This window comes from Gossypium arboreum, chromosome 4 (genome assembly GCF_025698485.1).
Source record: "Gossypium arboreum isolate Shixiya-1 chromosome 4, ASM2569848v2, whole genome shotgun sequence".
Lineage (NCBI taxonomy): Eukaryota > Viridiplantae > Streptophyta > Magnoliopsida > Malvales > Malvaceae > Gossypium > Gossypium arboreum.
Window position 1 is genome coordinate 37,163,620 of NC_069073.1, and position 26,163 is coordinate 37,189,782.

Sequence of the window (26,163 nt, forward strand, 5' to 3'; positions counted from 1 at the left end):
TTACTAAGCTAAAGCTTACCCCTTCTTTCCCATGTTTTCTAGAGTTTCCAGGTTAGCTCGGGTTGGAGGTCGTCGAGATATTATCACCCTATCGAGTTAACGTTATCGGATAAGTAAACTCAAGTGATTCGAGTCTATGGCATGCATAGGGTTTTAATGTGAGTATGTAATATTATGATTTAGCCAAAGGCATTGGCTTGTTATTAAGGTAGTATTAGTCATGTAAATTGGCCTATGTCGGCTAATGACATTATGGGCCCATATGATTATTCTTATGCATGTATGTTATTATCTCTTGTGATGTGGCTTACAACATGTATACCTAGAGATTGAATTGAGATTCATTGATGAGCTAGTAACTAATGCAGGATTAAGTGATTGGTAAATAGTTAATAATGCTTCATGAATGGTTTGTGATGTAATGATAGTTATGTCTAGTATGTGGTAATGATATGGGCAAATTCTATAATATTTATTGCATAAGAAAATAACTTGAGCGAACATGTTTGTAGATGTTTAAGAGCTCATTTATGCCACGTTGTATGTTATTGGATAAGTATGTATCTATGCATGTGGTGTGAGAGTGACAAAAGGCTTGATAATTAGCCTATTTACGCCACACGGCTCGAGCACATGGGCGTGTGAAGCCTTAACGCAAGAGATTTTTCTAAGTTTTTCATGAGTTCTCGATTGGGTCTGAACACTTGAATGCATGTATTGGGCCTTGTAAGCTCGCATAAGGGATGATTGCATGTGAAAAGAAAAGTTTTAATTATTTGAGATTTCATGGCCCTGTTTAGTATGGAAGTGTTAGTAAAAGTCAGGTAGCACCTCGAACCCCGTCCCGGCGTCGGATGAGGGCGAGGGGTGTTACAGGCATGGTAACATTTAAAAAAAAAATGTTTCCAAACGAATATTGTCTTAAATTAACGGAATACCATGTTGGGATAAGAAAAATAGGGTACTCGCCAAAATGGACATTTGTTTTAAAAGGGGAGAGTTTGTGTCTCCAACAGATCAACCTATGACATTCCATACTCGGATTCGACGATTGGGTCGAGCGTGGGGTGTTACATCAGACCACAATTCTGACGAGTGAGTCCGTAAATATTATTATTTAATATTTACAAATCAACTACAATGTTATAGTGAATTTTGATTTGATCAATTTTGCTAATTGGACAGTTAATTTGAGTACAAGTAGTTTTGAAAATGAGGTATTGAGACCTCGTTTCTGTCTACTGAGCCCGTGAATATTTTTATTAAATTTTTATGGTGTTGTTATATAGATGAATTGAAGTTTTGTCCAAAATTTTAGTGATTGGATGGTTAATTTAGGTGTAATGACTAAATTGAAAAAACTGTAAAAATTAATCGGTATTGAATTTTATTAGTTAAATGGCTTAATTAATGATGGTGCAAGGGCCTAAGTGATAAATATACCCTTTTCTATTATGGTGGACGGTTGGTGGCCATTTAGTTTATAAAATTTGCTTAATTTATATTAATAAATAATATATGATAAAACATTAAACTAAAGTCATCATCTTTAACATTTCTTCTTTCTATTGAATTTCCACCACTTTCAAAGAGAAAGAAAAGCTTCAAGCTATCCAATCATTTGGCCCTTGCATGGTAAGCCCCCTAAATCCCATTTTTCGTAAATTTTATGTTTTTGAGATTATTACAGCTTGATCTAGCTAACTCGGGTATTAAATTGTTAAACTGTTAAAGTTTGTTAAAGTTACCATTGATGAATATTAGATGTTTTCGATAGACAATGGTAGATTTGAAAGCTAAGAGATGTTTAAAGACTATTTTGTGAAGTGATTTTTTTGTTAGTTTTGCATTTAAAGACTAAAATGAAAAGTTGATAAAAGTAGCATGAAATTTTAGTAAATTCATATTTTAGAGGGCTGTAGAAGGGCATTATTGAAATCGAATTGAAAAATGAGGTTCAATTGTGAAAGTGATAGTTGTTTCGATTTAAGAGACTAAATTGAATAAAAAGTAAAACTTTCAAAAATTGTGATAAATGAATAAAAGATGCCATATATAAGAAATGAGATGATTTAAAGTGTTTGGAACTGATAAATAAAAATAAATTACTGTATAGATCAAGAACTGGTAGATAATCAAGGAAAAGGGAAATTTACAAATTAGTCCCTAACATTCCTGCTTTTGTTGTTTACCCCTGGTAAGTTCATATAGTATAACTAAGTTTTAATTGATGTTGTATTATGTTTAAATGTGTATTTATGTTTTATTGAAAGTTTGAATTGGTTATGAGTTAGTATACAAATTGAGCATTTAACTTAATTGAAATGGAATGGTACTGAATGGATATTGAGATTAATCCCAATGAACTTAGTAAAAGTCTCATACACGAGGTTACAGGTTGATGCCTAATGATTCCGAGCTCTAGCATTTGTTGTGGACTCGAAGATACACGTGACACAGGTTTAACTCAGACAAGTAACCTGGTGTCATTTTATAGGTTTAGCCTGGACGAGTAACCTTACATGTATATAAAGCCCTAGCCAAGCTATTTTTTTGTGTCGATATAAGTTTAGCTCGGACAGGTAACTTGACACTAGTGTTTATGGTTAGCTCGAACGAGCAGTTGACATTTTTTTCACCTGTGTACTGAGTTCTTGTATAAGTTTTCATCGGGTAAAATAAAAGATGAAAAATGTGGAATTATGAAGTTGATGTTGGCAAAAGATACAAATGAAATGTGGAAATTATGATGTTGACATAGCAAAGTGATGATTACAATTTGATACATGAATCATTTTTTACATGAAATTTTTACTTTACCATTTGTAATTATATATGTGGTCATGATTTGAATCTCACTTGGTTGATGTTATTATGAAAGCCATGATAGGTGAAATTGTTTGCATATTGAATTGTAATTGTTCAATGAATAAGGTAAGTCATTTGTTTATATTGTATGAGCTTACTAAGTATTTATAATACTTACTCATTGTTACTACTTTCTCTGTAGCTTTTGGGCTTTCAGAACATGTTAGTTGGATTAACAAGAAGCACACACCCTTCGTCTCCCGTTTTGGTAGACTTTTGTTGTTTCGAGTTTGGTTATATGTGGCATGTACATAGGTGGTCAAACATTTGTAAAAGCATATATGTATGTTTTGGTATGGTTGAACTTTACACATAAGAAAATGGTAACTTAATGCAATGTTGATTAGTTGGTTATATAGTCTTGTACATGGATTGGCTTATGTAAATAGCAAAGTTTAGTAGATGATATGCATATGATTCAATTTATGCTATGAAATGATTAAATGTGATGATATAACTTGTGAAGACCTATGCTTATTGATTATAATGGTGCAAAATGTGGCATATTGGTTGTATGTTTAGATGGTTATTGAAATTGAAGTTTTGACCTGTAATGTATATGTTTTGGACAAGTTTTGTTGGTTATTGAATGCATAAGTTGTTAAGCTTGGTAAAATAAGAAACTAATGTGATGTGGTTGAATGGTTTTGTAGTTGGTTAATTACATGTGTTGGTATAAATGTTAGTTGATTTTGGACAAGGTATTTGACCATTTATGTATTATTTGAAGCATTGGTTTGATTTGGTACCTGGTAGATAATTAAAAGATACATTTTTGCTCCACATGGGCTAGTATACTGGCATATGCCTCACGCGAACTAGCCACACGCCCTTGTGGGTACTATAGGTTTGGTAAGTTTTTAACCACACGGTCATAGTTAGTTACGTAGCTTGGACACACGACCGTGTGACTTATGCACATACAAACACAGTTTTTCACATGGCTTGACCACACAGCCGTGTGAAATCTGTTTTCATGTTTTACCCTATTTGTTTAAAAAGTTTTAATTTGGTCCTCATTAAATTTTGAACTTGTTTTAGAACTTTCATAAGTTTGTTTTAAGCCAGATTTTGTTTGCAAAGAATGAATTGTATGTTATATAAGATTTATTGGATATTAAATGAATTCTTGATTTAAAATTTCATGCAAATGTTTTTATTTGCTATAGCATCCTGTAACTCGATTTCGACGTCGGGAACGACCTAGGGATGTTACAGTAAGAGGGGTAGTAAGCCTTTGTTATGTCACTCTGCTCCCAACCTTCAAATCTGTTTCGATATCAGTCATGGGTAACGTTTTGGCCTTCTTGTTCTTGGTAATTGCAACCTTCAAAGTTTAGAGACATAACTTCTTGTTGGGTTCCCACAAACAACACCAATTGTTATAACACTAAAGTTATACAATGTTAAGTAGTACAACAAGAGAGGTTTACACTATATGGGGTGCGAAAAGTCACTAAAGAAGTCATTTAAGAGTTTGGGATTAAGTAGTGGTAAGGTGCATACTATGTGGATAGGTTTTCCTTTACTTTTACCCTAGTGTTAAAGGGGATATTTATAAGAATGAGGTGGTTTGGAGTAGATCCCACACATTGAGTTCCCTACTCCATGGTATGCCGTGATAGTGTGGCAGATGTTAACAGAGAGATTGTTGGAGTTGATTTAAAGAGACACGATAAGACACTTATTAAGTCGAGATGTGATGGATTGATGAGTGTCATCTTAATTGTCTTCCATGTCTTTTGAGGTTTATGTAAGCTTGCAAGGTGTGTAGGGTGCTTAGGTGAGGAATATTACTTTTCTTACATTGTCATGAAGTCGACATGTATAAGGCCATATCTTAACACCTGACGAGGGAACCAAATAGCGAGAAAATAATAATAATTATTTTTAAACTGAATTATAGTATAAATAGTACAATTTTAAAAAATAAAATCATATAATAATTAGATAAATTGAAAAAAGATCACTTAAACAATAGTATTAACTATAATTAAACGCAGATTTAAGACGCCGTTGGCCAGTTAGGGGAGCTTTTTATTTATGACGCAAGCCCCAAATTGTACGGTCACCAAACTACATTTGTAGATTTTTTCTCATTCTCTCACATTTTTTCAAGCTGCAACAAAACAAAACCCAAAGAAAAGGCAAAGAAAAGAAAAGAAAAGAAAAGAAAAAGCTTTGATTTTTTTAAAAAAAAACTTCAAGTAAAAAATAAAAGTAAAGGCACCCGATTTTTCAGCTTCCTGACCCCATCTTTCAAAAGAATTTCCACCAAGGTTTCTTGTGATCCTCTCATCAATTTTCGTAGGTTTTTTAAGTTATTTTTTGCAATTTGCTTGTATTATATTAATCGCATTTCTTTAGTAAACTTTTTTTTATGTTTTCTGTTTGTTGTCTTTGCTTGCATTTTCATTGATCAGGTCTGATCTACAAGAAGGGAGAGGATAAGAGGACTGGATTTAACTTTTCTTTCTTTTTTTTTTTTTTGGTGTTTTTGTTAGGATATTTATTTGGTTTTCTTAGGTTTTCGAAATAATGAGAACTTCGTGGGCAGATTCTGTTGCAAACTCTGCATCTGAAATTGCAGTTTCAGACAATAGCTCCGTACCTCGTCCAACTCGATCCACTTATGTCCCGCCCCACCTTCGTAACCGTCAAGCTTCGGACGCACCTAACCTGCCAGGTCCGGCTACTGAGAGGGCAGCTTTTACTGGAACCGCTGGTGGGTCCCTGGGCTCCCGATGGAGCAGCGGCCCGCCTAAGCCCGAAATGGGGCGGCCTGGTCCGGGTTATGGTTACGCTGGAGCTGTAGCTGTAGCTGGACGAGGTGGCAGCGGCGGTGGTTGGAATAATAGAAGCAGAGGTTGGGATAGGAGAGAAAGGGAAGTAAACCCATTTGATGATGATGTTGATGATAAGACTGATGATGCCGAACAAGCTTTTAGTGAGCAAGAGAACACGGGGATCAACTTTGATGCTTACGAGGATATTCCGGTGGAAACCAGTGGTGAAAATGTACCCCCTCCTGTAAATACATTTGCCGAAATAGATTTATGGGACCTGTTGAATCAAAATATTAGAAGGTGCAAGTATGTGAGACCCACTCCCATTCAACGCCATGCTATCCCTATAGCATTAGCTGGAAGGGATCTAATGGCTTGTGCTCAAACCGGGTCAGGGAAGACAGCTGCTTTTTGCTTTCCAATTATTAGTGGCATTATGCGGGAGCAGTATGTTCAGAGACCACGTGTAGCACGAACCGTTTACCCTCTTGCTCTCATTCTATCACCCACCAGGGAGCTTTCTTGTCAGGTGGGATCTTTAGACCATGTAATGTAATCTTTTTGAATGGTTTAACATATTTTTGTATTGATATTGTTGATAATAATGCACTTTCAGATACACGACGAGGCCAAAAAGTTCTCATATCAAACTGGTGTCAAAGTGGTGGTTGCCTATGGAGGAGCACCAATTAATCAACAGGTTGTTATCCCCTCAAGTTTGGTTTTGAGTATCATTCTTGCTCTATATTTTTGACATTTATAGTTCTTGTTTTTTGTGTCTCATGCTAAACTAATTTCTATATTATATCTATGTACTACGAATTTGATCATTTATATATATTTGACATTACTCCAAGGTTGTAATTGTTTTTAGGATTTCTTTCTAATTTATGTTTTTCCTTTTCTTTTATTTTTTTGCTTGGATGTATTTACCAATAGAACTAACAAAAGTAGAAAGGGTCTAGTTATTGATAGAAGGAAGAATGTTGCTGATAGATTTCTGATTTTGACTCAAAGTAGTTCTTGGTTTATTTCAAATAGGTTGTAGTTGTTTTTTTTGGGGGGGTTGTCTTTTTACAGTACTGTCTTCCTTGGGCTGGAGTGTGAAAGCGAGTTATTTGTGTTTCACAAGCTGTCAGATGGGGTAAGGTTGAATGGTGGTGATAGGGATATTAGCTTGTTTAGATTAATTGTTAAGGAAACTTAGTTTATACACTATATCCAATTATGTTGCCTGACTTTCTTTTATGCTCTTATGGGATCTTTTTTTTTTCTTTTTTTTTTTCCCTTCTCTATTCTCTAAATATATCTACTGGTTTTTGGCTTAAGTCTCCTTACAAATCCCTACAACCTAATAACATTATTATCATTATTATTTTGTTTTTTATGCTAATGCTTTGTTCTATATTTAGTTGCGAGAGCTGGAGAGAGGAGTTGATATTCTTGTGGCAACTCCAGGACGATTGGTTGATTTGCTAGAGAGAGCTAGATTATCATTGCAGATGATTAGGTACTTGGCCCTTGATGAGGCAGATCGGATGCTTGATATGGGTTTTGAACCACAAATCAGAAAGATAGTGGAGCAAATGGACATGCCTAATAGGGGTGTCAGACAGACAATGCTGTTTAGTGCCACCTTTCCAAGAGAGATACAGGTTGTTTATAACTGTTCAATAAGGTTCCCTTTTTTGTTATAGCTGTATTTCTTGAGATATGAAACTCATGTTTTCACTTATAACTGAAAAATGTTTCAAGTTGCTATTGACTTCCTCCCGTTCTTCTGAAATTTAATTTTGGTCCTGGTTTCAGTTCTTCCTGCTACCTCTATATATGTTTTATAGAAAATGGAAATTGTTTACCAAGCACAGTAAGAGTGCATTCATTACCGTTAGCTCAGAGCACTAAATGATTGGGTGGGGTTGGCTATTCCACTTTCAAAATTTACCAAGTCCAAAGAAGTAAACATGTTCTTTTACCTTGAATTTTGCTTTAGAGTAAATTTCAAATGCAATCAAGATAATAGTACGACCTCTCGGTAATGAAAAGAACACTATCTAGATACATCACATAATTCTTATCTAAATTGGTGGCTTTGCAGAGACTTGCCTCTGATTTTCTTTCAAATTACATATTCTTAGCCGTTGGGAGGGTTGGTTCAAGTACAGATTTGATTGTTCAAAGGGTTGAATTTGTTCATGAGTCTGATAAGAGGAGCCATCTCATGGATCTTCTGCATGCACAGAGGGAAAATGGAGCTCATGGCAAGGTAATGTGAGACTATCATGTATGAACTTTCTTATTGAAGTTCCTTTATCTTGGATGTTGTTACGGTGTGCACCTATTTGTTGTGCCTTAGTGCTAGGAAACAAGATCACCTTACATTTTTTATTGAGGCACATTTGATGAGGCATGCTCTTTTGCAAGACGGTAGGTGCAATAAGAGCTCGCCTGGTTGAAGTTCACTTAATTATTATTGTAATATCTTTACTATTCAAATGGGGTGTAATATCAGTCTATTTCTCAATGTTCAGTATTCAACTGAGGCCATGGGATCATAAGGAAATCATGCATATTGGCCAATAAAAGAGAAAAGAAAATTTTGCATGTTTTATAGGATAAATTGGACCACATTTTAGAGTTCATTATTAGAACTATATACACCTTAAGCTTATTTTATATAATATATACAGACACATGCAATGTTGTGCCTTGCTTTACTCAGCTAGCGCATTTTTTTCACCTTGTGCATTGGACAATATATGGTTCTAGTACGCAGAGTACACCTTGCACCCTTGACAACACTTCTTACTCCATAATTTTTCCAATAGAAGTTAATTAGTGGATATGTGTTTCGGTTAATATTTACTGTTCAGGTGCTAATTCTTGTATTTAGTTTCATTTAATCAGTAGTTCTGGGATTATTAATAGCTGTTGATAGTTGCCTTTTACTTTGCAGCAAGCTTTGACATTAGTTTTTGTGGAGACCAAAAAGGGAGCTGACTCATTGGAACATTGGTTGTGCATTAATGGATTCCCAGCGACAACCATTCATGGTGATAGGACTCAGCAGGTAATTGTTAGAAAATAAGTTTGCTAGAGAGAAGTGAAAGACTATGGTCTTTGTGGTTTTCTGGAAGTGTATGCTTGTCCTCTGAGTGGGTTGTTTAATATGATGATTATCTTGATTTTCTGGTTGCCTATGTTATGTGCTAGTCTTATTTATTCTATTGAGTGGGGTTCTATCATTCTGGTGATTTCTTTCTGTATGTAAACTTGAATATTAGGAACTTTGCGGGAAGCCAGAGTTGGACAAATGGTCTGGATTGTGCATCATGGCATTTGTTAGATATACTAATCCATATCGTTAGTGATATTAAAATGCATTCATTCTCTCTTCTAATTAATTCTTCTTCTATGATCTATTTTTATTTTGATTCCAAATACATTTCAGACGTTTTCTAGGATTGTTTAAATAGCCTAATTCTAATGTGGTACAAACCTTAATATAGAAAGAGTCTCTTAAATAATGATATATGCTATATGTTTACCTTAATGTGGAAAGAATGTCTTTAAATAATGCTGTGTATTTGCAGGAAAGGGAACTGGCATTAAGATCTTTCAAGACTGGAAAGACCCCAATTTTGGTAGCAACTGATGTGGCTGCTCGTGGTCTTGATATACCCCATGTAGCTCATGTGGTCAACTTTGATCTTCCCAATGATATTGATGATTATGTCCATCGGATTGGAAGGACAGGGCGTGCTGGTAAATCAGGATTGGCTACAGCTTTCTTTAATGAGGGCAATTTGTCCCTGGCGAGGCCTCTAGCTGAGCTGATGCAAGAAGCAAGTCAAGAGGTACCTGCTTGGCTCACCCGTTATGCATCCCGAGCTCCTTATGGAGGTAGCAAAGGTCGACGATCTGGGGGAGGGCGTTTTGGTGGGCGTGATTTCAGAAGGGAAAGTTCATTTGGTAAGAATCTGGATTACTACGGTGGAGGAGGGAATAGTGGTAGTGGATATGGAGTTCCTTCTAGCAATTATGGTGGAGGATATGCTCCCGGGGTGGCAAGTGCTTGGGATTAGGTCACACTTTATACTGGATTAACTTTTTGCATGTTTGTCTTGAGTATATATATATTCCCTCCCTCAGATTTGGAGAATAATTTTTCTCAAATTCCATATGTATCTGGATTCTAACATAGGATATATATTAATGAGGGACCCCATAGGATTGATATTGTTTGTTAATTGATGATGCTGTCGTTGGGATAGTGACAAAGGAGACTAACTATTTCAATGTGTCTACGACTGGTTCACTGATAAGGAGGTTGTGGTTAACATTGGGGCGCCTTAGTAGCTTAGGAGGACCCTAGGTTGCAATGTTGGTATGGTGTGCGTGTGTGGTAAGGTACGTACATTTGCAGCCAAATTATGGGTGAGTGGTGAAAGAAGAGATGGGCGTATGGCTGTGAGTAATTACTTTTAAATTTTTTTGAAACTTCCTTTTATGCAATTAGCAATGTTTTTGCAGAGTACACTTTTGCACAATCCAATGTTTTCAGAATGATGATGTGTGTTTTGGAAATCAACTTTACCGAGTGTTCTGAAAAAAAAAAAAAGCGGTGTTTTTCATTGCATTGCTATCAAAAAGTAAAAATAATTTAATTTAAATGATACATAAAATATAAATTTAAAGTATTTTAAAGAAATTTGTAACATTCCCTAACTTGAACCTGTCTTTAGAATTTCTAACGTTAAGGAGTATTATCGGAATTTATAAATTAAACAGATAGAAAATACAAACATTTCACATCATATATCATTTATGTCAAAAACCAATCAAAATCATACATGTTGTCGAGCAATCAAGATTCAAAATACACATTAGAAACAAATCGAGATTAAATTGGAAATTTAGAAATTTTTTTTGAAAACATTTAATATTTTCAACACTGCAGGGGTCACACGACTGTGTGATCAGGCCATGTAGCTAACACGGTCAAGGGACACACCCGTGTCTAAGGTTGTGTAATTTATTGACTTGCATTCGTTTAAAAGATACAGGGGACACATGACTGTGTCACCTGGCCGTGTGTCACACACGCTAAGGCACATGCATGTGTCTCTGCCCGTGTGGACGAAAATAGACTATTTTATAAGTCATTTTTCTCACCCAACAAGGCATGTATCTACAGTTATCATCATACATGTAAACAAGCCATATTAAAGCATCCAAAACAAGCAAAAATCAAGCCTTAAATATATAACATCCTGAAATAGGGCCTAAACTGAACAGTAATTGTGAAACCACAAATTTGAGGTAGAAAAATTTATTTTATTATCATTTTAAGGTCTATGGCATGATTGCATTATTGTGTCAAAATTTTGTTTAGAGATTTTATCGATAGAGGGTCCAATTTGATATTTAGGACTAAATTGCAAAAGTTGTAAAATGTGTGTTCTAGTTCACAAAGGTACTAAGTACTGGTGAGTAATGGGTTTTTAAAGTGGAGGTCCTTGGATAGAAATTAGACCATTATACTAGTTTGGACAAAAATACCTAAAGGAAGATAAAACACCATAGTTTTTAATTAAGGGTATTTTGGTCATTTAAGTTATTAAAATTAATTAAAAAACAAAATTAAAAGCCAATTTTTGTCCATCTTCAACCCCTTGGCCGAATTTCACATGAGGAAGACATAGCTAGGGGTTTTCAAGCTTCCAAGCTCGATTTTAAGTCTATTTTAGCCCTATTTTTAATGTTCTTTACGTTTTTGGAGTCCCGGTAACTTAATTAAGCTTATTCTAGCAATAATTTAACCTATGGTTTATATTTGGAAAAATACCCATAGGTGAAATGTGTTTATTTTGATGTTTTATGGTAGAATATGAAGCTTGAAATTGTGTTAAATAACTTTTGCTGAGCGATTTTACGTGAAAACGAGTAAAACGACTTAATCGGTAAAAATACCTAATGTTCATAACTACATGTTAGAGTGAGAATTTGATGTTGCCATAGAAGGGAAAAATGATCAGCATGTCATAAAACATAAGAAAATAGGATGAAGTTTAATTTCCGAGCCTTGGGACAAAAGTGTAAATATGTAAAAGTTTAGGGCAAAAATGTAATTTTTCCAAAGTTTGAGTCAATGACTGTTTTAATAAATGTGAGTATTAAATAGGCTAAATTTGTTATTATAGATCAAGAAGAACAAAATCTGGTGTTAGACCGGGGAAAGAAAAAGATAGCGGACTATATCGATATAGTTGATCGTATTTTGTTTTGAGGTAAGTTTGCGGTAAATAAATGCAATATTCTATTATTTTATGTTAATGTTGTTAATTTCCAGCATGTGTAAATTTATTTTATGAAATTATTCAAAGAAGACTCAAGCATGAATTGACGGAGAAGTAATTTCAGAAAGTCCCAGTTGAACCTTAGGAATGTGTAGGATACCAATGTCATGATATTAGGGTTTAAGGATACCATGTAAGACCATGCCAAGGCATGGAAATTGGTAAGGTTTCTAAGTAAAGGATATCAAGTAAGACCATGTCAAGACATGGCATTGATAAGTTTCTATAAGGCAAAGGTCCCATGTAAGACCATGCCAAGGCATGACATTGGTGAGTTCATAAGGCAGGGATACAATGTAAGACCATGTCGAGACATGGCAATGGTAAGTTTCAAAAGGATACCACGTAAGACCATGAAAAGTCATGAAAATGGTAAGGTACCCGTGTATCTTTAGTATTCCAAGTGGTTCAACGAGAAAATTTAAAGAGAATATCAAGGTAAGGTAAGGTAAGGTAAGACGAGTTATACTAAAAATGGTAAGACAAGTTCATGCTAGAAGAGCAAAGGTAAGTATATAATGTTCATGTATGCTTGATAAGAAAAGAGGTAAGTAAAATGTATTAATAAATTTGATTAAGTAAGTAAGTATTTAAGTAAGTGAGTAAGTGAAGAAGTTTAAAATATGTCTATGACGATTAATGAAGGTACATTAAGTAGTATCATGCCAAGTAGTAAGATAATTCTTATGAATGTTGTTATTTATTCGCATGCAAACTTACTAAGCTTAATGCTTACCCCCTTTATTTTCCTTATTTTTATAGTTTTTTCAAGCTAACTCGGGGATCGTAAAGTACATCAGAGGTCGGGGCACACTATCTCAAGGATTATTTTGGTATAGCTAGACGTTTCATTTTGAGTATGGCATGGATAGCATCGTAGCCATTTTGTGTGTATGATATTATGATATGGCTAATGAATGGTATGTAAATGCTTGATAATGATTAGCAATTGGAATGGCTAATCAAGGACATGTTTGGTGTTATGTATGGCTAAATGCTAGTTATTCCATGGCAATCATGAAAAAGGTGAAATTAGCTTTAAAACAGTATCGTACAGCAGTAATGATGTGAATTTGAAAAATCACTAAAAATAGTAGAAATGGATTTAGATAGTGAATGAGATATATAATTAAATATTATTGAGTCTATTTTCATATAAAAGAAACATAGTAAATAAATGAGTTGTATTTTATGAGATAATTAAATTTTGGTGAGACAGGGCAGAGTAATTTCTGAATCCCCTGTTCTAACTTTAGAAATTCACAAAAAAATGTACAAAAATAATTAGGAGTTATACTTTATACATATAGATTATTGATTGAGTCTACTTTTAAGAGAAATAAATAGCATAGTTATTTGAATTCTGTATAGGGAAAAGATTAATTTGTAGTGAACAGAGGTCAGCTGAACACTGAAATAGGGGAAACTTTAATTAATAAATTGTACTAATTGGCTAGAGCAAAAATTCTGTAAAAAAAAATTGTTAGAAGATATACGAGTCTAGTTTCAGATAAAATTTATGGATATGAATTTCAAGTTTCGTAACTCAAGTTATGATTTATTTAGTGACTATGACGCAGATGGACAGTTTATTTATGAAAGATGAAATAAATTGTTTTGATTTGTTTAAGTGATCGGAAAATTTTTATTGATTCCGGTTTGTTCTTGAACCATTTCAATTTCATATTTTAAGGTCTCGAGGACCCTTTTTAGGGACATAATGAATGAATGAAACTATATTAATTTTAAAAGCAAATTTTTATGCCCTGAATTAGTAAGCTAAGTCTGGTAACGCCTCGTGCTTGACTCCGGCGACGGTCTCGAGTAAGGGGTGTTACAAAATATATATAATATCTTCACATACAACCATTATTCCTTGAAATACCTTAGATGATAGATTATAATATGTGTATTAATGTATTCAATATACTCATATATATAACTAACTTATTTGCATAATTGTACCTATGGTTCACCAAGTTAATTTGCATTATTGCAAACCAAGTCACCTACCTACCAAAACATATGTATATAAATGCAAATTTAGCTAACATTTTACCTTTCACTATACAACCATAAACCAACCCACATTAACCATATAAGGCAAATATGCACAAACCAAAATGTGTCAAAACACAAGCCAAATAAGTGACTAATATTAACAAAACTCATATAGGCCAACATTAACCAGAATACTTATACATGCCATTATAATTAAAATCAAAACAAGTAAAAATACCGATTGAACTGATGGATAGTGTGATATAACTCCAACAAAATTTCCAACCCGATTGAGCTTCCAATAACCTAAAAAGTAAAGAAAAACAACTACATAAGCAACGAATACTTAGTGAGCTCATATAAACCTTAATTATATCAATTCATTCCAAATCTAAAATTTATACATATAAAAATAATCCAATATTGATACCACAATACTCATGAAGCTATATTCATTGATTCACAAGGTGAATAAATTCACAGTATCAATTATACATATTATCCTAAGCTTAGTAGGATTTTATATATAACTTTAACTCTTCCAAATTTTTTTTATTTTCATTTGCATTTCTTTACTTTCCACACTTATTCCATATGCCTAACACACAAGTCATAATCATATCATTCAACCATGGTCACAAGCTAGTGCATATAACCAAAACCTTTTTCGAATTGATTACTTGATAAGTCATTTCATAAAAAATTGTATAATTTAAAACTTACCACTCTTTTATGAGCACTAGCATATTTTCACTTAAATACTTACCATTTCAATACATCAAATAAATAATCATATTACCATTCAACCAATAGTTTGACATTTGCCTAAGCATCAAGCAACAGCATTGGTTAGCGTACTTGCACATATTGCATATAAATTCAATATTGATAAACTTATTTTCTCAACATGTCACACTTGAGTTTATTACTCCTCACAACATACATAATTTCCCTGTATCAACATATCAAAGATAATCACATATTTACATGTCATGATACATATCATTCTCTTGTCGTTTCTTCATAAACATATATCATTCATTTCATTATTTCAATATTTCATGTACCATCATTTTCATGAATTTCGTGTATATACTGGTAATAGTTCATTTCAAACTCATGTTATCTCATATCAGAACTGTGCCTGTTATATCATTTAAATATCAATGATTACATTTATTTTAGATCAATACCAATAATAACCTTAAGTTTTCAATTATTAAATCCATATATCACTTACCAACCCTCGTTACACCGGAGAACGTCTTACGGATATGAGCACATCGTTTTCTTTGTGCCATAGTCCAATTATAGTCTTACATATGCATTGCCATGGCCCCGCCATGGTCTTACATTCGTAGTGCCATAACCTAGTTATGGTCTTATCACCAGAATGCCATAGTCCACCTATGGTCTTACATATAAACACTACCATGGTCCAACCATGGTCTTACGTTCATAGTGCCATAACTTAGTTATGATCTTTTCATTAAAATGCCATAGCCCAGCTATGGTCTTACATTTAAACATGTCCATGGTCCAACCATGGTCTTATCCATCAATTCATCTTTTGTCACAGAACCATTGTACTCAATCCTCGTTCTACTCATTTTAAACATTCAATTCAATTTTCATACTTTTATCACAATCTTAATTTCAACAACAAAATATAAATAAATTATATCATTTTTACATTAATAATAACCATGAAAGTTTAACCATGTGAACTTACCTGGCTGAATTGCAGAAATACCAAGATTCAGGGGCATTTTGGTAATTTTTCATTTTTCCCGATTTTCCACTCGTCCTTGGTCTGAATTAATAATTTCATTCAATACATTAATTTAGACAATAAAACAATTCATTTTATGCAATTTGATTATTTTTACATTTTTACAAAATTACCCCTAAAGTTTTAATTTTATTCAATTTAGTCATTGGGCCCAAAACATGAAAATTCACCATTTTTAATACAAAGCCAAGCTAATTGAATATTCATGGCATTTAATACAGCCCATTTTTGTAATAATTTCACAATAATTCCTTATATTTTTACTAATTTAACAAATAAATCCTTAGTCGAAAAATTCATCAAAATTATTTAACAAAATACTTTTAAATAACCACTAATATCTCAAATTCATCATTTAGCATAAAAAATTATATAGATTCATCAATGGAAACATCTAAAATCTTTAACAAAATAAAAAACTAAAGTAATATTAAGTTGATCTCAAGAACATAAAAATTATAAGAAAAGGGCAAGAAATAAACTCATAATGAGTCAAAATATTAAAACCAGCTTGAACGCTTTCTCCCATGGCTATTTTGGCCGAAGTTTTAGAGAAGAAATGCCTAGAAAATTTTAGAACTTTAATTTATATGTTTTAATTTCATTATATTTACCATTTTGCCCTTCATTTACTTTATTTTATTATTTAATCTTCATGTGCCCTCATTAGTTTACGCATATTTACCACCTAAGTTCTTCTTTACTTATTAATCATGTCATTTAATCACTTAATTATTATAATTAATAAGTTTTGTATTATTTTCAATTTAGCCCTTTTAATTATAATTAACTATCAAAATGTTAAATTTTTCAACGAAACTTTAATACTACATTAATGACACTCAGTAAATATTTATGGCTCGGTTTATAGAAATGAAATTCGACACCTCATTTTCTAAAACCACTTAACCAAATAAATTTTTATAAAACACAAATTATTAATTCAAAAACCTTTTAGAACCATATTTGACTCGTAAATATTAAATAATAATATTTACGAACTTATTTGTCGGTTGGTGGCTTGAACCACTATTTACGGCGTCACTAAAAATCGAGTATTACAAAATTAATATAAATTATTTAATTTTTAAAATAAATATAGTATAAACATTAAGAATTTTTTTATCTTGCCATGTTTTGTATCGTATTTTTAAAATAAATAAATATAGGATAAATTATCTATAAATTTATCTATACCTACCGTATATGCAAGCAATAAGATAAGTCGGTAGTGTTGGAAAAATTTCAGTTTGAAAATAGTTTTCTTACACAACTGAAAATTAAAAATTTGAAAATCGACCTGATTTATGATATTTATAACAATAAACCTTAATTGAATTTGTATCTGTATTTTTAGTTTACTGGACGTTCGTTGTTCTCGAATTTTAATAAAATGATCTTTTCTGCTATTATCATACCACGAACTACTTCGAATGTGGACTCGAATCAATTGAATCGCAACATTGAACTAGAAAAATTCTCTTCTTTTGGGGTGAAAACGAAAATTCTCTCTTCATAATAGGAACTGATAGAATTGTTATTCCGGAAAAATATTTGTAATAGTTGAGAATAAATTCTTTCTATTTTTCGGCAGAATAACAACCTCTGAAAGTTATGTTAATAGCTCTACTGGTGCCATCTATTTATAGGAATAGAAGGTAGAACCCTTGTTGAGTTGTAGCGGTTTATTTCAAATAGAAAAATGACATCATCCTTAGAATAGGACTAGGGTGGATGGCACACCCTAGTGTTTCTATTAGGGTTACCGCCCCTTTCATGTTCATGAGAGATTTTTGGGCCTTTCTCACATTGGGTGTAACACCCCTCACCCGTATCCAATGTCAGGATAGGGCTCGAGGCGTTAATGGACTTAAACATTCACAACAACATATGCTAGAATTACCAACCATGCATGGCAAACAAGCATATGCACAGGACCAATATCAAACATAACATAAATGCTTATTATAATTTGAATCATTAAATATATTGGTCAATATAGTGAGCTAATGATAATAACACATGTTATAAAACTAGCTATTTATGTTATGTTTGATATTAGCATATGTGCATATGCTTGTGTTGCCATGCATGATTGGTAATATGTTATGTGTTGTTTTGAATGTTTAAGTCCGTTAACGCTTCGAACCCTATCCCGATGTTGGATACGAGTGAGAGGTGGTACATTTAGTGGTATCAGAGCCATGGTTTAGTCGGTTCTCGGACTAACCTAGCATGTGTAAAAGTCCAACTATACATGTCACCGATCCATAATAGTGTGATGTCTCTCGATGCTTATGAGAGCCACTTTGTTTAGATAAAGGTACTCTCCAACCGAGCTACACTGACCATGTTGAATGTGATGCTAAAATATTCGAGTAAAGTATAATAATGACGAACTGAAACTTGGAAAGGTACGAATGAGGATTCATGAAATGTGTACATGGTGAAATGAGCTTATCTATGATTAATAGATAATTCTATGATGTATATGATCGATTTATTTGAACAAATGCATGTGTTTGAGTAACTTATCAAAAATATTGATAAGATGAATATTCATGTATATTGGTTGGGATGATTATGATTGGTAAGCTCGTATAACATGAGTAAATGTATTAAATTCCTTGGACTGATATATATGATTGTAATGATATGTATATGATGATGTGTAAGATGAAAGTTTAGACTGTGATATACTTATCCATGTTTGTTTGGCCCTTATATGATATTATGTGCTTGACTTGTCTGATTTAATGAATGGATAAGTAATATTATCTAGGAAACATTGAAATACATGTATAAGTACACTTATTTAAATGAGATAACTAGAAAGTGAGTGTAAAATCAATATTAATGTTAGTTACTCGAAATGAATGTCATGATTGAAATATGATTGCTATGATGAAAACTGTGTTACATGTATATGAGAGTTGAGTCAGAGGCCCTACGACCCCCTCCTCCTTACCAAAGTGGTGTTTTATAAGGGAAATTCCTGAGATTTATGTTGAATGAGTTTCCAGGTGAGAAACCAAAGAGTTCAATGATGGAATGGTTATGATTAGAGAATGAGAATGGGTTGATAAGTACAGACATGAGCTAGAAAGATATCGGATTGACTAAAAGATTGTTTAATTTTCGCAACATCGCAGTTAGCGAAAAATGTTAATTTTGGTAAAACGATCTATCCTGGTATGATGTCGAGAAATGTATTGATTGAAATTCCCTCATGAATTGGTTTTCTTAGTAAAGGGAATGTTATGGAATTTGGGATGACATAAATAGTTAAAGGAATAATGTTTGAAATATGAAATGTTCAAGCATGGTAATTATAGTGCACAGTTTGTGACTGTCTCTATTGAGATATTGTATGAGATTACCTGATACTGGAAATATTATTGGGGCTATCTAATCCTTGATGAATTCTTATATTATGAAAATGTTCCTTGATCTTAACGTTAGATGAATATATTATCAGTTTGATTGGGTTATGATCGACATGGTTCTGTTTTTCTCTGGTATTTTGTTATATTCTGCCTATTGAGAATCGATGAGAAATTGTGTATGGTGGATTTCCTTTCTCAAGAAAGTTAATCAGAGTTAATGTATTCAGTTGAGGTATCAATATTACTTATGTTAATGCATTTGTTAAGGTATTCGATTGGTATGATGAGTGAATTTGGAATGATACATGTTGAATCGTTCTGTTGACTAGAAGAGAGAATTTCTTGAAATATCAATTACGGGTGAATAAGGCCGACTTGATTTTTCAATCTGTATGGAGTATATGTCTAAAATTTAATGAGATGTGCATACTTGGGAATAAGATTTTATTTCTTCACGGGTAAAAAAACAAATAGTCTAATTAAGAAGTATATGTTTCCTAGAAGAATCGTATACAATAAGAAGATCTGATATTGATAATATGAACATAATCTGGGTACTAAAAAAATGCTGAAACAATCATTGTTTATCTTTGAGTATAAATTCTTGAAATGTTGAAAGTTTAAAGATGTATGCAAGAATCATCAGAATTATTTTTTCTGTTTTGGAATTAGAATGGAAATAGAAAAGGTTAATATGGATTTTCTTGTCTGGATCATTCCTGTCCTTGAAAGAGGAAAGTGATATGTAGCGTTGTTAAACGTATTGAGATGTGTAAATTATCTTTGGTATACCCGAATATACGCTCAATGATTCATAGAACTTCGTGTCTTTATGAATTTTGGATATCATGGAATTTTAATCTCCACTAATCGGATTGAGATCCGAGTTTCATATCATGATTTCTTTGGAAAGCCAGAAGAGGCTTGAAATAAAAAGTAGCTGAGGGTTGAATTGACAAATAATTGGACTGTGTGAAATTATAAATAGTATGAGGTTGAGATGAACTGACAAGTTTTACTATTCAAATCCGAAAGGATTCGGGTGCGAATGTATATGTAACATGATGGTATGGATCAGACTTTTGAGTACATGAGCTTTTTAGTAGAGATTAAGTTTCAGTAAAAGTATTGTAAAGTGAATACCACTTATGATTTTTGTATGTAAAATTTAAAGAGACATGTAGTAAAAGTTTAGCCTGAGTGAAAGCTCTTTGACATCGATTATAGGATTGAGGAATCCAAGTGAAAAACCAAAACCACTTTTTTGGTAAGATTTTCGGGGACGAAAATCCCTAAAGGGGGGAGAAATGTAACATCCTGATTTTGGGCTTAGTCGGAATAGTGGTTTCGGGACCACAAATTCGATGAGGAAAATTTCATTTTTATTATATTTTTATGGTCTACGATTGAAAATTTCGTTCGAAAATTTCGACGTTTGGGCACTCAATGTAGTAAAAAGGACTAAATTGTAAAAAGTGCAAAAGTTGAGTTCTACATGTTAGAGGTATCAAATTGTTATGAAATTTTAAATGGGAGGTCCTTAAATGATAGTTAAACCATTGTATAACTTGTTGGACAAAAATGGCCTTGATTGGGTAAAATTTGAAAGAATAGTAAAAAGGGCATTTTGGTCATTAAGGGTAAAATGAATTAAAAGACAAATTTTAAACTCCAAATGTGTCCCTTTCTTCTTGCTACAGTAGAATGTACCAAGAGAAACCATGGTTAGCGTTTGGCCAAGCTTCCAAGCTTAATAGTAAGTGATTCCGAGCTCCGTTTTTAATGTTCTATGTATTTTTGAAATCCCGGTAACATGATCTGCTCATTTCTACCATTATTTTGAGCTAGGATTTATGTTTAAAAATTTACCCATGAATGATATGCATGTATTTTTATGTTTAATGGTAGAATATGAAGCTTGAAATTTTGTTAAACAATTTTTCCTAAGCGATTTTACGTGAAAACAAGTAAAACGGTATAATCGGTAAAAATACCTAATGTTCATAAGTACATGTTAGAGTGAGAATTTGATGTTTCCATAGGAGGGAAAAATGATCAGCATGTCATAAAACATAAGAAAATAGGAAGAAGTTTAATTTTCGAACCTGGGGAAAAAGTGCAAATATGCAAAAGTTTAGGGGTCAAAATGAAAATTTGTAAAAATATGATTTTTGGACCCATATGAATAGTGTGACTAATTAGTAGGCTAAATGTGATATTATAGATCAAGGAAATCGATATTTGGGCTTAAATCGGGAAAATATAAGGTTATGGACTAGAATAGTAAATTGCCATTTCTGGATCCGAGGTAAGATTGTACGTAAATAATTTATCGATTATTTTTATTTTATTATATTTTTTATCATATGAAATGTGGCTGCCTATAGAATGATTATTTGTTGTAAATTGCAAATTGAAAAAGGACTATGAATAAATTGTAACATGTTGGAAAGTGAGGAATTTCCCGGTTGAGCCTTCGAAATAGAAACGATACGAATGATCTATTGTGAGGTCACGTGTGTAGTACTAAGTGCATGCTACTACGTGTACTGGATAATTGGTCGCATGTGTAGTACTAAGTGCAGGCTACTATGCGTACCCGATAACTTCGATCACGTGTGTAGTACTAAGTGCAGACTACTACGTGTATCAGATGGTTAGGTCACATGTGTAGTACTAAGTGCAGTCTACTACGTGTACCGGATAATTGGTCGCATATGTAGTACTATGTGCAGGCTACTATGCGTACTAGATAGCTTTGGCTACAAGTGTGAAAATATGTGCAAGCAATTGAGTATCAGTTATTATTCTGAAGAGTTCAACGGGAAAATCGATTAAGTAAAAATACATGTGAACATAATTATATAATGAATAAATGCAGGTATATGTTTAGGAAAATTTTGAGCAATATGCTCGATATTTGAGTGAACTTCGATAAGACAAAATGGATTAAGTGAAATTATGTAAGAGTGAATTTTAGTAGTAAAACAGTGTTGGACAACAGCAGTTGTGTGACTTTGAAAATTCACCAAAAATTGTTTAAGTTGAATTAAATTTAAAATAAATTATGGAATTAAATCTTAATGAGTTTATTTTCATATAAAGGAAACAGGGGGAGAAAAATAATTATATATTATGTGATATTCTAATTTTTGTGAGATAGTTTTAGAATGAATTTGAGATCCCCTATTCTCACTTGGAAAAATTGTTAAAAGTTTTAGAAATATAATTATGGGTTATAATTTATATGTTTAGAATCTTTGATGAGTCTTCTTTTAATAAAAACAAACAAGAACATTATCTGAGTCTCGTACTATGAGATAAATAAATTTTAGTTAAGAAAGGTCGAAGCTGTCAAACATCAAAACATGAGAGACTTTGAATAATAAATTGTACTTATTGGCTAGACCAAAAATCTTGAAAATTTTATGGTAGAAATATATATGAGTCTAGTTTCTAGGAAAATTTATGGATCTTAATTTGGAGTTCCGTAACTCCAGATATAAATGATTTAGTGACTGTGAATCAAGAAAGCAGCTTAACCAGAACATGTGTAAATGTACAATTGGGTTAGTTTTACTATAGAAAGCATGTTAGTAAATTGTTTATTATTATTTCATGCGAGCTTATTACGCGAAAAGCTTACCCGCTCCTTTCCATTTCTTTTAGTATTTTCAGGTTAGCTCAGGGTTGGAGATCGTCGGAGGCAGCATCACACTATCAATCCAACACCTTGACAGTATAAACACATATGCTAGAATTATCAAGTGAGTGGCATGTATAGGGACCTAGTTTTATGACATGTGTTATTATAATTTGGCCAAATATATTGGTCTTTAGTGAGCTAATGATTCTGACTTATAAATCTAACTATTTATGTTATGTTTGATATTGGTGATGTGCATATGCTTGTTTGCCATGCATGGTTGGTAATATGGTATGTGTTGTTGTGAATGTTTAAGTCAGTTAACTCCTCGAACCCTATCCCGACGTTGGATATTGGTGAAGGGTGTTACATCAGGTCCAATTATGAGTACTTCTTAAGCCTTTTTGATCCAGTACTCTATAATGTGATCCAACCCGATTCAAATTTTCTATTTCCTAAAATAAATTCTAATGTTTATATATAAAAAAAATTATCCCTATTTTACCCCCAGCAAAATTTTGACGATTTTATCCTTAATAAATTTTTCAAAATTTTACCTCTGGTAAAATTTTGATGATTTTGCCATTGGTAAAATTTTCAGAAAATATATTTAATATTTCACAACTCAACATGTTCACTATGACTGAATGATTTATTTTTATTTTCGGGTTTCAAAATAGTTCAAAAACATAAACTCATTCTTCTAATTAATTTTGAAGTAATTCATAAATGATTGCAAATTGACCATTTCCATTTTTGGAAACCTACATTCATTTTCAAATAATTTTATTTCTCTATTTCGGATAAAACCATAATCATTCCTTAATATTTCTCATTTCTCTTTTCCTATTCATTCTGTTCATTTCTATTCAAACATGCAATTCATTTTTGGTTTCAACGAGCTAGTGGAGGGACCAATTGGACATATGTAGTTGAGGCTCAAATGATTTATAATTAAATTCCAACTTTTCACCTATTAATTATAAACTCATTTAGTCACGAAGTCATTCCACTATATTATCGTGATTGAGCTCTCCCTAACAATATACTATTACGAAAGCAACTACTCAGTGCTCGTCCAATGACCTTGTCATAAATGTTACCCTTATAGGATATCTTTGATCTCTTTGGGATAATATCTATTCTCCCAATATGATCATATTTTATCTTATGGTAACCATTACATCTTCCTTCATGAAAAGTTAATCATTACCAATTAGTGATCAAGTCATCCATCACAAAGACGAACGACCCATTGCCATGTTTACTTTTCGTCAACCATGTAATTCCAATGAGAGTATATCATTTACCCATGTTTTGGACTATGAATTCCGCTATTTTGAATGATGCTACATACTATAGAAGTCGTACACCAACGCACCAACTTTCAATTCGTCTACTAACACAAATTATCTTTCCGTACTACGATCGGACCACGTAATACCACTTAGTATTAGTTAAACATTTAGACAAATTATGAGCAACATTTGCTTCCATTTTACTTTGCGTGCCTTGGTCCTAAATTGGCCTGGTATTAACTTACCAACCCCACTGCAAAACAAATATCTGGACGTGTGCATAGCGAAACATACATGAGACTTCCTACTGCCGAAGCATAAGGAACCTTTCTTATGTTATTTCTTTTTGTTTTCTTAGGACAATCCTTTAGAGAGAGATGAAATCCCGATATGGAGGGTTGATTTCCCTTTTCTGAATCAGTCATTGCATAACGCTCCATTATATTGTTTATGTATGAAACTTAAGATAGTGCTATCACTTTGTTCTTTCGATAATTTAGGATTCAAAAACGTAGAAAAAGATTAGTTTCTTACAAGTCCTTTATGCTAAATTGATGGGCTAACCACAGTTTAATCGATGATAATGTCTTTACATCATTGCCAATGAGTAGAATATCATTAACATATAGAATGAGAAAACCACCTTTTTATCCCCTAAACATTTATAAACACAAGGTTCATTTATGTTTTGCTCAAATCGAAAAGTTTTGATCACTTGATCTAATCTTTGATTCCTTAAGCGAGACACTTGCTTAAGTCCATATATGGATCTAAGTAGTTTGCAAACTTTATACTCATTTCCTTTAGTAATATATTCAGTGGGTTGCATCATGTAGATGCTCTCTTCAAGGTAACTGTTCAAAAATGTTGTCTTGACATTCATTTTCCAGATCTCGAATAGAGAGCCACCGTCATGGATAGTAATATTTGGATTAACTTGAGCATGGAAACCAGAAAGAAGGTTTTTTTTTTTTGTAATTGATGCCTTCTTTTTTAGTGTAACCTTTGGCTACAAGTCTGACCTTATAAGTTTCCATTTTTCCATCTGCATTTCTTTTCCTGTTGTAAATCCACTTACACCCTATGAGTTTTATCCTTTTCGGTAAGTCTACAAGTTCCTACAATGAGTTGGGATACATGAGTCCATCTTAGCTTTCATAGCTATTTCTTAGAGCTTGAAATCAACACTCTGCATCACTTTGTCATATTTGAGTGGGTTATCATCTTTATGTTTTGCAGACTTAGTATTAAAAACACTTCCGCTAGATTGGAAGAACTTAGGCCCCTTCCACTACAATGAGGCTCTCTATGATGCTAATAGTTTGTAGGTCTACTATTAGGAGTTAATTCTGGAACCATTTTCATAGGGTTTTGTATATTTCCCAAAAGCTCCTCGAGTACCTCTTTATTATGAGGTTTGAAGTCATTCATGTAACTTTCTTCAATGAAAGTAGCATGAGTTGAGACTATAACAGTTTCCTCTTTCGGGTTATAAAATAAACCACCTTTTTTCTTTTTGGATGTCCTACAAACATGCACAATTCTGTCTGTAAGTCCTGTGACACCCTTTACTCGACCCGAATAACCAGATCCAGATATTAGATGTTACCACATACAAACACTTAGCATAAATTTTAACAAAGTTGTTAATAATTCTTTTTCAACATACTTCTTGCTATTTTATTTAATTACATAAGATATAAAGAAAAAGTATCCAACAACACAACAGATACTTAAAGATACTATAAGACATTACATCACAATAATTTGTTAAAGACAGACTCCCCTTGGCGTAGAGAACTACATGCTGAACTCTTAAGATATTTTCTGTATGCATAGTAACCCTGCACGGTGCCTTTCTTTGACACATTCCTAAATTGTCTCTTTTGGTGCACTCATTCATACATCAACACTTGAAACAAGAACAACACTTGTATGTTCAAGAGAACTTAGTGAGCTATGGTACAAAATACCTTGGCGGGTACTTTCGTAATAATGGATATATGCCTATATGCTAGTTTCCATAC

General features: G+C 32.9%; 1 protein-coding gene across 4 annotated transcripts; it reads left to right on the forward strand.

The window, feature by feature from the left end:
• Positions 1-4,908: 4,908 nt before the first annotated feature.
• LOC108453671 (DEAD-box ATP-dependent RNA helicase 37-like) lies at positions 4,909-10,241 on the forward strand. 4 transcript variants are annotated; one of them, XM_017751923.2, is made up of 7 exons: positions 4,909-5,175; positions 5,292-6,183; positions 6,271-6,354; positions 7,067-7,309; positions 7,753-7,920; positions 8,611-8,724; positions 9,248-10,241. In XM_017751923.2, exons 2-7 carry the CDS (start codon positions 5,407-5,409, stop codon positions 9,737-9,739), a joined length of 1,878 nt encoding a protein of 625 aa, XP_017607412.1. In that variant the 5' UTR covers positions 4,909-5,175; positions 5,292-5,406; the 3' UTR covers positions 9,740-10,241. The 4 variants fall into 4 exon arrangements, with proteins under 4 accessions (XP_017607412.1, XP_017607430.1, XP_017607420.1 ...); XM_017751941.2 differs by having other exon boundaries at positions 5,373-6,183; XM_017751931.2 differs by having other exon boundaries at positions 4,909-5,147.
• Positions 10,242-26,163: the final 15,922 nt, after the last annotated feature.

Excerpts from the sequence above, each read along its gene's own strand:
- LOC108453671 (XM_017751923.2), top strand. The coding sequence starts at position 5,407 with ATGAGAACTTCGTGGGCAGATTCTGTTGCAAACTCTGCATCTGAAATT. Across the intron at positions 6,184-6,270 it reads CCAGGGAGCTTTCTTGTCAG|ATACACGACGAGGCCAAAAA; the intron begins GTGGGATCTTTA and ends ATGCACTTTCAG. Across the intron at positions 6,355-7,066 it reads GAGCACCAATTAATCAACAG|TTGCGAGAGCTGGAGAGAGG; the intron begins GTTGTTATCCCC and ends TTCTATATTTAG.